The following is a 12,228-nucleotide window of genomic DNA, read 5'->3' as shown; positions in this document are numbered from 1 at the left end:
ACCCCATTCGTTTCATACGGCCAGCCTGCAAGGCAGAGTGGAAAACCTATCTCACATCCTGCATGAAACCTGAAAAAATATTTAAGTGATATGGAGAACATGTCAGACAGGACAAAACAGGAACTTTTTTGCTCCATATGCAAAGTGTTACATCTGACGTGAACCCAGTGTACTGTATCACTCAGTCAGCACTAACCTCTACTGTCCAGTTTGGCAGTTGACCATTCTGTTACTGGTATACCGTAGAGGAAAGCCTTTAAACCTCATTCTGGGGCAGATATTCCACTTTCAGCAAATGACAAAAAGCAAAACTCAACAGCCACAGTCAGCTGATTTACCGTCTTCAGGTTTGATCAGTTTGACACAACCAACTTTGACCAACAACACTGTCTATTTAAAAAGCAGCACCTGAAAAGTCAGTTAATTTGGTACAGTACAATTAAGCCACTTACTCATTAAGAGCTCTGTAATAAAGACAACCTACAGACAAGACTGCACAACCCGGATTTGGGTGAAAAGTGTTTACTACAGAAATTATGTATTAAGACAGCATTCATCTCTGATCGTTATTTTATGTTTACAGCATGACAAGTGTAATTTATAGCATTATTCTTTTTCATACTGTAAATAACATATATACTGTAAACAATGGTGCACCATGGGGTACTTCAAGTAATCAGGATGTTAAAGTACAGAACTACGCCAAAGTAGGCTTTTAAAACAGACTTTTGTCTGTTTTTTAACTGGAAAATACCACAAGAATTATTAAAATACTTTTTACAGTAAACTTAAAAAATACAAAAAAAATGCTTACTAAAAACATCCTCAAAGTCAAAGAAATAGGACTACATCCCATCCTTAAATTACATCATTAGAGACATCTTTTTTTATTAGAAACTGCATTCTCCAGACATTTTTAACATTTTTATTTGTTAATATTTAGAAATTTCACAGACTCCAATACGCTGACACAGGGATACTTCAATTTTACTAATAAGGACATGATGAGGTCTGCGTTAACATTTGAAATGGACAGTATACTGTGCAGTACATTTCTACTCTCATTCGAAAAAGAAAAATTGTTTTTAAGTGAACTATTTCGTGTTTATCTGCTCAATGTTTCAAGATTTCTGCCCCAACTGCTGTTCAGAAAAAAAATCTAAATATTACAGTTTTTTGGTCAAAGGTCCAATAGGGATGTCATTTCATAGCAAGCTAACAAAACTGAAGGTAATGCGCCCACAAAACAAAACAAAAGTTCTACAGCACCGCAGTACATGTCCCCTGTGACAGACTGAAAGCCTAAAGCTAAGGCTTTACATGGCTTGGCACCTCAATACCTGTCTGAACTTTTATCGCCCTACTCCCCACCTCGCAACCTCCGCTCTTCAAATTCTGCCCTCCTTACTGTCCCCCAAGCCCGTCTACATTGTATGGGTGACAGGGCCTTCTCCTGCTATGCCCCCAAGCTCTGGAACTCTTTGCCCAAGCATAATAGAGAGTCACCTTCTCTAAACTCCTTCAAATCCAGACTCAAAACCTTCTTCTTCAGAAAAGCCTTTACTTAACTGGTTCCATTCTTCACCCCTCTGCTCTTCTTAATACCACCTTCCATGGTCTCCTCTATTGTTATTGTTGTATTGTTGTAATTATAATTGTGTCCTATCTTATGAAATCTTCTTATTTATTGTTGTAGTCTTCTTATTTATTGTTATTGTCATCCTGTAAAGCGCTTTGAGAAGCCACCTTTAAAGGCGCTATATAAAATAAAGTTTATTATTTATTATTATTATTAAAGAAACACGGGTCAAACTGAAAGAATAAGCTGGTTCTTCCAAATAAAATGTGCCTGGCAACAGCAGGGGAAAACAGATTCAACCGAACAGGGCGCACACAGCTTCTTGCTGTGAAGAATTTTGTATTTTGCTGGTGCCACAATACCATAACCCCAGTCGTGTGACCTGTACTGTACCTCTTCATTAGAAGCGTTTTGTGGTTCCGGAGCTGAGGAAAAGAGCGACTCAGCCTGTCAGCACTGAGCTGCCGCAGCCCCCACAGCGAGAGAGAGCTGACCAGCGATTCCCACACCAATACTGATTATTTCTACCGTATTCACCATTTTGCTCTGTTGGTTTATTTGGCGTTTACTAATTTCTAACCTACAGTTAATTTCTAAAATCTACAAAGTGTACCAAGGGACGGTCCGCATAAAGACAAACAACGTAAGGGCATCCATTTCAGAGGAGGTCACAGTACATGGCCATCGGGTTCAAACCCATTTAGGAACAGTAAAACCAAGCATTACTTCAGCTGGTTGTAATATATTATTCCTCGCATCGCCTGAAAGAAGTGAGAAAAAGACCTGAACTGTAAACGGGTACAGATCTACTGTAAATCGCTTTAGATACAAATACAAAGAGAACAGTACAATCGGTACGTATCTGTCCAATTCGCGTTTCAACAACGTTCCGAGTTTCCAATGATCATAAACAAGCAATGCTCCTTAGTATCAGCAGTATCTTTGTAAGAGCTCAAAATACTCATACAATCTTTCAAATTAAATATTTCCCTAAAGAGATTATAGGTCACATTATCCGCTAGATTAGAAAGGCATGATAGTGATTAGAATATGCAGTCACCTTGTAAAATCAAGATAATGTTTTTTTAACATCAACATTCCTAAATTTCTGTACTTTAATGGTATGATTGAAAACGTACTATTTTTCTTTGATGATTACATAATGCACTTTCATACATAGGACTGGAATTTTTTTAAGTGAAAGTAACCGTTTCAGCAAAATGGATTCTGTTGACGTGACTAATTTCAATTCCTCAGAGATTACACAAACTGCCTTTAAAGAAGGATAAACAAGTTCTGTCACTTGTAATAGTAAACTTCAATAATTCTTAACATTCACAGCAATTATGGTGCTGTGAAGTGATCATGGCTGTATAGAGACGAAAGACCTGCTGAAGATAAGTCCAACAGGGTACAAAATGGTTAAATTCAGCCTCATGGTTTGCAAAACACCCTAGTTGTGATAACAGTGATCTTCACTCTGATATGGTTAGGCATATCTTTGATAGTGAATGTCAAGCCAGGAAGTAAAGAGATGTTATTAAAGCTGACGGAACCATACTCTGCTGAAAGCTGAATAAGTATTAAAGCAGATGTGTTTTTTATTGTGGAATAAGTGAAGATTGTGTTGTTGGAGGCTACAAAACCAACAGTAGAGACTGCGGGTAGTACCAGGCATTCACACATTTTTAAGGAGGATGGAATTACTTTTAAGAAACTGCCACTTGCTGCATCATAGAGAAACAGAAGAGTCTGTTCTACTCTGCCTCTGCTGCATGCGAGTTAAACATTTCACATCCTGAAATTTGCATCAGTAGGCAATGTGCAGCAATCCCTCGATAACCGATCTATCTTCCCCACACGTTTGCGAAAGGAATTTGAATAGTGTTTTCACCACGTCTTCATGCACACAAACTAATAACTTTTATTTGTACTGAAACCGGATGTGTGTTTTGACGTGCAGACTGGGAAACAGCATCCAGCAGAGACCGGCACTGTGTTCTGTTGTGAGACAAATACACATTCCTATGCTGTGCATGTATGGGATGAAAAAGAATAAAAAATACTTTTCTGTGAGAGAATTTATTGTGCGCATTATTTGATTTTATAGTGATTGGGAGATTAAAATAAAAATGTCTTTGAGCAACGGCAATGAATTCTGCTTCAAAGTTTTTGCCTGAAGTTGGAAGTTTGTGCTGTATGCCCTCTGACAATGGCGAGGAATGGCATAATCAGCCTGTCACATCATCCACATCACCAAAGACAGTCTGAGCCTTGTGCATCCAGGTCAGCCTTACCTGTCTCTTTTCATTACCGCTGAAGCAGAGCTTGACATCAGAATCCATCGTGTGCATTTATAAGAATGGGACATCATTCAGCATTTAAATATAATTTAATGATATGTTATACCTTAAAATATTTACATTTTCGGAGCTGAATGGACAATCCCAGCCTTAAACATTTTGTTTTTGTATCGACACATGGTACAGACTTCACAGGGACGTCTTTTACCAGTACAAGCTCGAGCAAATATTTTTAGACACTTAATAGATCTTGCAGTATTTATAAAGGTGTGACCGGTAATCTCTGCTTCAGTGTTTGTCTTTTTCTTTTACACAATTTGGCAAGAAAAGGAATGAATACTGTCATTAGAGAAAGAGAATCAGAACCAACATTTAAAGTCACATTCCAGTAATTCACAAAGAGAGAAATAAAAAAGAGCACAACCCTGTTATTTCTAACAGACACACATCATATTCATAGTTAAATACATGGATATTATATTATAATATATAATATAACATATGGATAACCAGCATACGTTTTAATAGCTATCACTGACATTCAGAAGAAGATGCAAGAGTCACTCTTCCTTTCTAGGATGACAACCAAGCAAGAGCATTTATATCTGCCCATCCATTTTCTAACCACTTCTTCCAGTACAGGGCTACAGGGGAGCCCAGAGCTTATCCCAGCAAGCAACGGGAGCAAAACAGGGCGGAAAGATCTGACACCAGTCCATCACAGGGAATTTTTTATACTATTTAAAATAACAATTTTCTAAAACTGTCACACAGAGCCAGTTGAACACAAGGCAATTAAGAAGTATTACGGGTTGAAAATCCTTTATCTGAAATTCCAAAATCCGAAAACCTCCGAAATCCTAACGTTTTTTTTTTTAATGCTGACATGACACAAATGGAAAATTCCACAAAGTGCGGGATGGTTCCACCACGTACAGCTGTTGTGCGTCCCTTTCACCTCCACATAAAACGCTATGTATGAGTGTAACATGACTAGCGTAATTGTTGCATTACAAATATAATGCTGACGTTTTCAGTTTTCATTACATTTACCTGAAATCAAATTCCATGTTTTGTTTTTATACAAAAATCTTTATGTACTGTAACCTTTTAATCAAAACATGTCTTCGTAGGTGGATACTGATAACTAACCGAACTTTCCAGCTCACAGTGATGTCATCGATGACGTACCCTCTCCCTCACGTTTCTCGGACCTGATGTAGTTGTAATGTCTGGGGCTGCATTTATCTTCAAGTTTGTAAGCAATGATCATCATGTTTTGTTTTGTTTTTTTATATAGTAAGTACAAAACGTTATTCTTACGTGAGATCTGAATTTCACCTCCATGTATGAGTGTAACTTGACTAGCGTCATAACTTGTACATTACTTTCAAAATAAAATGCTGACTTTTTTCAGTTTTCATTTTATTTACCTGTAATCATATTCAATGCTTTGTTTTTATACCTTACATAAAACTTAATACCTGTATAGTAAAAAATAAAATATAAATGGCGTACGTGTACTGTAACCTTTTAATCAAAACATGATATCGTAGGTGGAGACTGATATCTTACCTTCTGATGGTATTATGTTTAAAAACTTATTAAAAATTTATATAAAACTACATTCGGGGTATATGCATATTATTAAAAGTAAATGGATATTGTGTTTAGACTTGGGTCACATCCCCAAGCTGTCCCATTTTATAGATGCAAATATAAAAATATTCCGAAATCCGAAAAAATCCAAAACCCGCAACACTTTCGGTCCTAGGAATTTCGGATAAGGGATTCTCAACCTGTATAAGGTTATTGGCAATTTGTTAGTCATGAGTCTGAACATACAAATAGATTAACTTGAATCTTCTTGAAATCTGAAAGTTTTCAGGTGGACATACCTGAAGAAGGCTCCACAGCCGAAACGTTGTGTCTCTTTTCTTTTCAGCTTGGAATAAACCTTTCCTTGTTCCATTTTATTCAATACAGTGCAGAGCATAGAATAATTACTTTAATATAATAAAACTCATAAAGCACAGTTGACATAACTAATTTTGTCTAAAGCATAAGATAAAAGCTATTGAGTTCAACAAATAAACCACATAACACTTAGAGCTCTGGTCTGCGTAAGGAAAATGGCACAAATCCCATGATCTGTTGATTTTCTGTTGAAACCTGAATGCATTCTTCTGTTAGATTTCCATTTATCTAATTATTAGTGCTTGCTCAAAAGAAATGCTTGACACATCCTTGGCAAACGTTCCAACAGTTCTTACCACACCTACAACTCTAAAGGAAGTTTGCGGCGCTTGTGACCAAACTGCTGGATGTTTGCATCTTGCATAATAACACTTTTAGCATTTCTCCAGATGAGAGCACTGAATTAACACATTTTTTAAAAATAAAATTAGCTTGTGTATTATGTGCCATTCATTAACAATTGTCCACAGGCTGAATGTTACTTACGAAGACACATGCCACATATCAGCCAAATGCCCAGGTCTCAGCTACTGGGCTGTGGTCTGTTCAGCCAACAAGGTCTTTCATGAGTCAAGTACCTCTTTAAGAAAATAGGAGTTCACCTCCATCATAACCCCAGAAAATCAGTCTGGTTAATTCTCTCACCAGTGCGACACAGCCCTATATTTCCTAACACACTTCAGAAAGCACTCAAGTGATACATTGATGACTGCGTCGGTGCCGCCACATGCTCCAACGACCAGCTTGAGTGCTTTCTGCATCATTTCACCAACTTCCACCCATCCCTTAAATATACGGTTAACATATCTTCCCCTACTCTTCTGTTTCTAGACATCAACTTCTCCATCAACCACCCTCAACTCTCCACTTCAGTCAGAAACCCACAGATTCACACAGCTATCTCCTGTATAGCTCATTTCACCTCAAACACACTAAAAACTCTCTCCCTTTTTCACAGTTCCTTCGGCTACGACGATTATGCAGCGACGACATCGACTTCCAAAACCAAGCCCTCAAAATGTACTCCTTTTTCATCAACAGAGGATACCCCAGCAGTGTTACTGACAGGGCCCTTGCCCGAGCTAAAAACACCCCTCGGAGCATCAACTCAATCAGGAACCCCCGCCATAACAACCGCATTCCTTTGTGCTTCCCTACCACCCCAACACACTTCCTATCCCTAGGACTATTAACGACAACTTTTCCTTCCTACAGGATGATCCCTCCATTGGGGCCCTCTTTTCTGACCGCCCCATCATCTCATATTGCCAATCACCTAATCTGTGCAACCTTCTTGTTCACAGCTCTCTTAACCGCCCTCAACAACCATCCACACCAGGCACTTTCCCTTGCAACAGAGCTCACTGCATCACCTGCAAGTACACATCCACCACCACACTCATTCATGGCCCCTCGGGACAATTCTGGATCACCCAAATGGCATCTTGTGCCTGCAGCAACCTTATTTACTGTATCTCTTGTAGTAAATGCCCAGCCATCTACATTGTAGAAACAAGAAGGATACTGGGAGACCACTTCAGAGAACATGTTAGGGCTGTGAAGATTAAAGATCTCTCCAAGCCCATTGTTTCCCATTTCATCTCCGACGGCCATGAGCACTCTAATCTCTCCGTCTGTGTTCTCAAAGACGGTTTTCCGAACTCATATATCAGAAAGCTAGGATCACACCTTCCCCCTTCTCTTAACGACAGACTACTTTTCTTCTAAATTTTCTCCATTCATAGGAGGTTTCATTTCACACCTCTTTACACCTATTCTAACTTCACACCTCTTGATTGGCCTCTCTTTCTATCCCCTGCTCCCGCCTCTCGCTCCTCCTCTCTCCCAGCCTTTGTTCTCCCGCTACATTAACTTTGCTGTCTGCCTTGTCTTTCTCACACCTGAAGAAGGCTCCACGGCAGAAACGTTGTGTTTTCTTTCTTCTTTTTTTTCCAGCATGGAATAAACCTATTACTTGTTCCTTTGCAGCCTACGCTTGCTGACGCAGCTACCCACCTGAACTATTATCTCCTTAAAGATTACTTGTACAGCATGCCCAACAGGAAATTACATTTCATTTTAACACGATCTCAGTACAGTAGTATCCTAATTCAGCAACTCAGGACAGAAAACAACAGGGGAAATGTATTTACTATGGGAAAACTGGAAGGGAAGTTGAACACATTCTTATTTTAATTAAATAATGTATAACGCGTTCAGTGAGAAATATGACTTTTTATGGCAAGAGTGACAGACGATATCACAGGCCTGTTCAGAATTGGGAAAATGAGAGAGAGAGTCTTTATTATCCCCAAAGGGCAATTTGTTTTATAGCAGCAGACAATATAAAGAAAACAAACAATACACATATGCATGCCCCCAAAAAGAGTTTATTAAGCAGGTTATAGCCACAGGTATAAATGAGAACTTAAACCCGTTTGCTTTTAAAGTGTCAAATCAGTACTGTATATGCGCCTTGAGGAGAGCAAGAGGAATTCATTAAACAAAGGCTGTGAAGGGTCCTCTGGGACAGAGTATGCTTTATGCCAGACCCGGCGGGCAGGGCCGAAAAGATCAGCACCAGTGACTTCCTGACACAGTTTGACAATACTGCCCAGTTTGTTCTTACTGCTCAGATTCAGATGACCAAGCCAGCAGATTCAACAAAAGACCGAAAAACATGAACCACAACGATTTATCAACCTTCAACTGTTAAAGCTCTCTTAAGAAAAACAGGCCTGGCGTTATTCTGGCAGGAATAAATAAAACAAATCAATGTTCGGCTCCTTGTAAAACATTTAAAGCTGAGGACAAAATGTAGTAAGGTTTCATTGTTTAAAATCTGTGATGCATTTTAAAACTGATGAGGTATTTAGTAAAGGTTAAAAGGTATAACTGACAATTAAAGTATAACTGACCATTCTACATTATTAGTGCAACATATTTTACAGGTTCTTAATTTACAGTATCTTTGCAGATCATTGTTTCTTGTGATACCACTGCTCTGATGCATCAATAACATCTATTATTACAAAGACACACTCCTATTGTCCTTCAACCACTGGGGGCTGGCTGGTGTGTCAACAACAATACACAACAATACACAGTGTGATTCAAGGTCCTGTTGCTGCAACTGCTAAGCACTCCTGCTGCACTCGGGAATTGAGACATCAATTGCACCTGAAAGTATCCTAAGAATATAGTGCTTTTTAATGTATCTTGTATTTGATGCTGCTCCTGGTGACATAAACAAGAAAGCACAGAAACTCAGGATGCCAGGAAACAATTCAAGACTACAGAACTTTCCTTGAGCTCTCTTGTGTCTCAGCTGCCTGCAACATTTAAGGTGGATATTAAGTTGGCAAAACTTGGACCAACCCAGTCATGAGTCAGTCATGAGGGAACAAGGTCTGACAATCTCACCTGAACACCTCTGGATTCATAATCTTCAGGCTGGGCTTGGTGTTCAGGTTAAATTCGTTTGTGCTCCTGAGAGGCCGTTTTTTTTGCTAGTAATGCATTTTGGATTTTTGTATTAAGGGCTGACTACACATAATAATGCAAAAATCACATTACCACAAAAAAACCCATCTGAATAAAGCTAAAATGCCAACTCACCATGAAAGCTTTGCTTGTCTGTTATGGAATCTATTCCCAAAACACACATCCAAAATTAGAAGAACAAGGATATCAACACAAGTTCAACTCTGAAACCACAAGGTTAAATGATAATGTTTCTTCAAAGGTGGCTGTTTTAAAATGTGTCAGGCTCTCATTCACTATGGCTACAGAGGTGACAAACAAAACTTCAGCAACAACAGGACAAAGGCTATTGGTGCACCTGTAATCTTTATGCTTGATCAGTAAATACTAGTAGAAGTAATAATGAACAACTGACCATCTTCAGTCATGACATATGGCAGATGATTAAAATAACTGTATATGCAGCCAATCTAATTGTACGTCATAGCATTACGTGCAGAATGCCCGACACCAGTGGGAAGATTATAGTACAGGATATGTGATATACTGTACTATACATCCATATAGAAGCTTTACTTAGTCTTCACTGTTGACAAACACCGACAACAGTGCAGGCTTGCAGCTCAGAACGTACTGCAACTCTCACGCAGACTGACGAGCACGCAGGCGTGTGTTAAAGCGTTAAATGCCTGCTTCACCGCTCTGCGATGCGGGCTTTTGTGGAAACACCATGGGGATTCACGCAAAGCTCGCTCACATTTAGTCCAATTCACGGCAGGCGAGAATGACAGCAGGGCCACGGTGCGAGGCGAGCGGCGGTGCCTACCTGTGCTTTCTAAAGAGGTCGTCGCTCTCTCTGAAGCCGTTGTTCAGCAGCATGTTGATGCCTTGCAGGGCCAGCTCCGCGTCATCCAGGTGCTCCGCTCCTTCGTCCACCTGCTGCTGGGCTTGCTCCGGCCCGGCCATGTCGAGGAGAAAATCCCACTGGGGAGGGGTGTGTGTGTGTGGTGGTGTAAGGAATGAGAGACGTGCCCGGGATCCGGGATCTCACCACCTCTTGTCTATAAATCGAAAGCACAGAGAGAGGAAGAGGTGGAGTCGCCGGTCCCTTTCTGCACAGAATTAGTCAGCAGGCGGCTCCAACATCACCCACTACGGCAAAGCACTGCGGGCGCACCGATCTTCCCCCGGCGCACTACCGGTCCCGGAGCAAGCCCCCTGCGCGAACCGTACCCATCCTCTTCTCTTAACACTGCTTAGATTCGCACTTCGTTATTTTTTTAAACATCCCTGCGGTGGGCAGGACCTGGATTCTGCCTGGTGCAATACTGCATGACTCCCCGGATATTCCCGCGGCCGTACATTCACCTATAAAGCACGACGGAAGAGAAGGAAAGAAAAAAGGCTCCCTCCCCCCGTTTTTTCTCACTGAATGAGCAGGACTAACTCCAGAGGCCAGAGGGGAGACCGCAGCTAATGCAACACCCCGTCAGCCCCGTGTAGCACAGCCCCGCTCGGCGCGCACAGGTGCTGCGATCCTGGCGCAGACGTGCGGATCAGCCAATAGCGCCGGCGACCCGGAGTCAGGTGCGGCTGCTTAACACTGGAACGCGCAGACGCGCCGCGCACGCTCCGAGGCGGGGGCGAGCACGGCGGAGGGGGGCGCGGCGGTGTCATTCTGCCAGCCATTGCGAACAAGAGCCGGAGCAGCTACAGTCTCTGTGCCCGCTAGCTGTGTAGACACGGCGGCTTCAACTCGTTTGCACCTCTGTTACGATCTATCAGGGTTACTCTGCTTGAAATATAGGACTTCGACGTAATCTCGCAGAACACCGAGTGAGGTTCTCATATTTAAAAAAAAGACTGTATATACAGGATTTCTGTAGTATTAAAGTGTCTGTTTTCTTCGTAATTCCTATGAGCAAAGGCACATACTGTATCCATTAACAGACACGTCCACCACCACGCTGTTAGGTATCTGTCGTTAACTAGTGTGCTCCCGATTTGTTTGTATAATAATAAATTAGAATTATTGTCACAGTAATAATAATGAGTAATAATCGCTGCCATTTTGAGAAGAAATATAATTTGCTGTTGTATTTATTTTTGCTCCCTTGGCTAATTGGGATAGAGTATAATTTAAAAATCGGCTATTTACATTCGTATTTGATTCCTCCGTTTATGCCTTTTTGTCTGACGTTTTGGCATGAAGCTAGCAAGTTCCAATTTCAATTTCCGTTCTGATTTTTAAGTAAAGTCGTGTAGGAATAATTTTAAAAAGCAAACCAAGGAGTAAGTAATACAGTCCAATATTTTGCACCTCTGTTTTCGCTCCATCATCACTTCTCGTACTGACGTTTGTTTTCCGTCACAACCGCTGCGTGAATGAACTCTACTGCTGTACCCAAGAGCCGGAGTTCACACTTGGTCATTCCAATAATTCCAGTAATCCCAACATTTCAGAAGCAAGAGAAAAGATATAGGAAGATGTAGGAATCAGCGGCAAATTACATGTGCCTGAATTCTACTGCAGTACAGTATTCTTTACTATGGAAACAGTAGTGATGATAGAGTATTGTCTATCATCACTACTGTATGTGATCACTTCCATAAAATGGGTCCTTTCTCTAAATGCTATGCTGCCAGCCTAATTCAGTAATATTGCAAAATGCATTGGACTCTCCCCGCTTTTCATCTCCAGTTTGAACCAGAACTACCACTTAAACAGCGTCTGTCTCCCCAAGGGAAATTTCCAGACTTGCAAAAGGTTCAATGCAAGCCCACATGTGAAATGAGAAGGCAGAGGGAGATGGGGGTATGTTTATGCTGTATGTAGTGTTTTATGGCTAGGACTAGTTTGTGTTTTTAACGTATTTATTTTATGTT

At 40.6% G+C, this 12,228-nt stretch overlaps 1 protein-coding gene across 1 annotated transcript in view; it reads right to left on the bottom strand.

The window, feature by feature from the left end:
- ttc39c (tetratricopeptide repeat domain 39C) overlaps positions 1-10,910 on the bottom strand; it is a 49,347-nt gene extending 38,437 nt beyond the window's left edge. Inside the window, exon 1 of the mRNA XM_088641978.1 lies at positions 10,169-10,910. Coding sequence (XP_088498104.1) covers positions 10,169-10,308 — 140 coding nt within the window. The 5' untranslated portion in view covers positions 10,309-10,910. The remainder of the gene's footprint in view (positions 1-10,168) is intronic.
- Between the last annotated feature and the right edge of the window lie 1,318 nt (positions 10,911-12,228).

The sequence above is a fragment of the Lepisosteus platostomus genome, chromosome 8, assembly GCF_059453375.1.
Source record: "Lepisosteus platostomus isolate fLepPlt1 chromosome 8, fLepPlt1.hap1, whole genome shotgun sequence".
Classification (NCBI taxonomy): Eukaryota; Metazoa; Chordata; class Actinopteri; order Semionotiformes; family Lepisosteidae; genus Lepisosteus; species Lepisosteus platostomus.
Note: the sequence above shows the minus strand (reverse complement) of the source record. Positions and strands in the feature narration are given on the sequence as shown.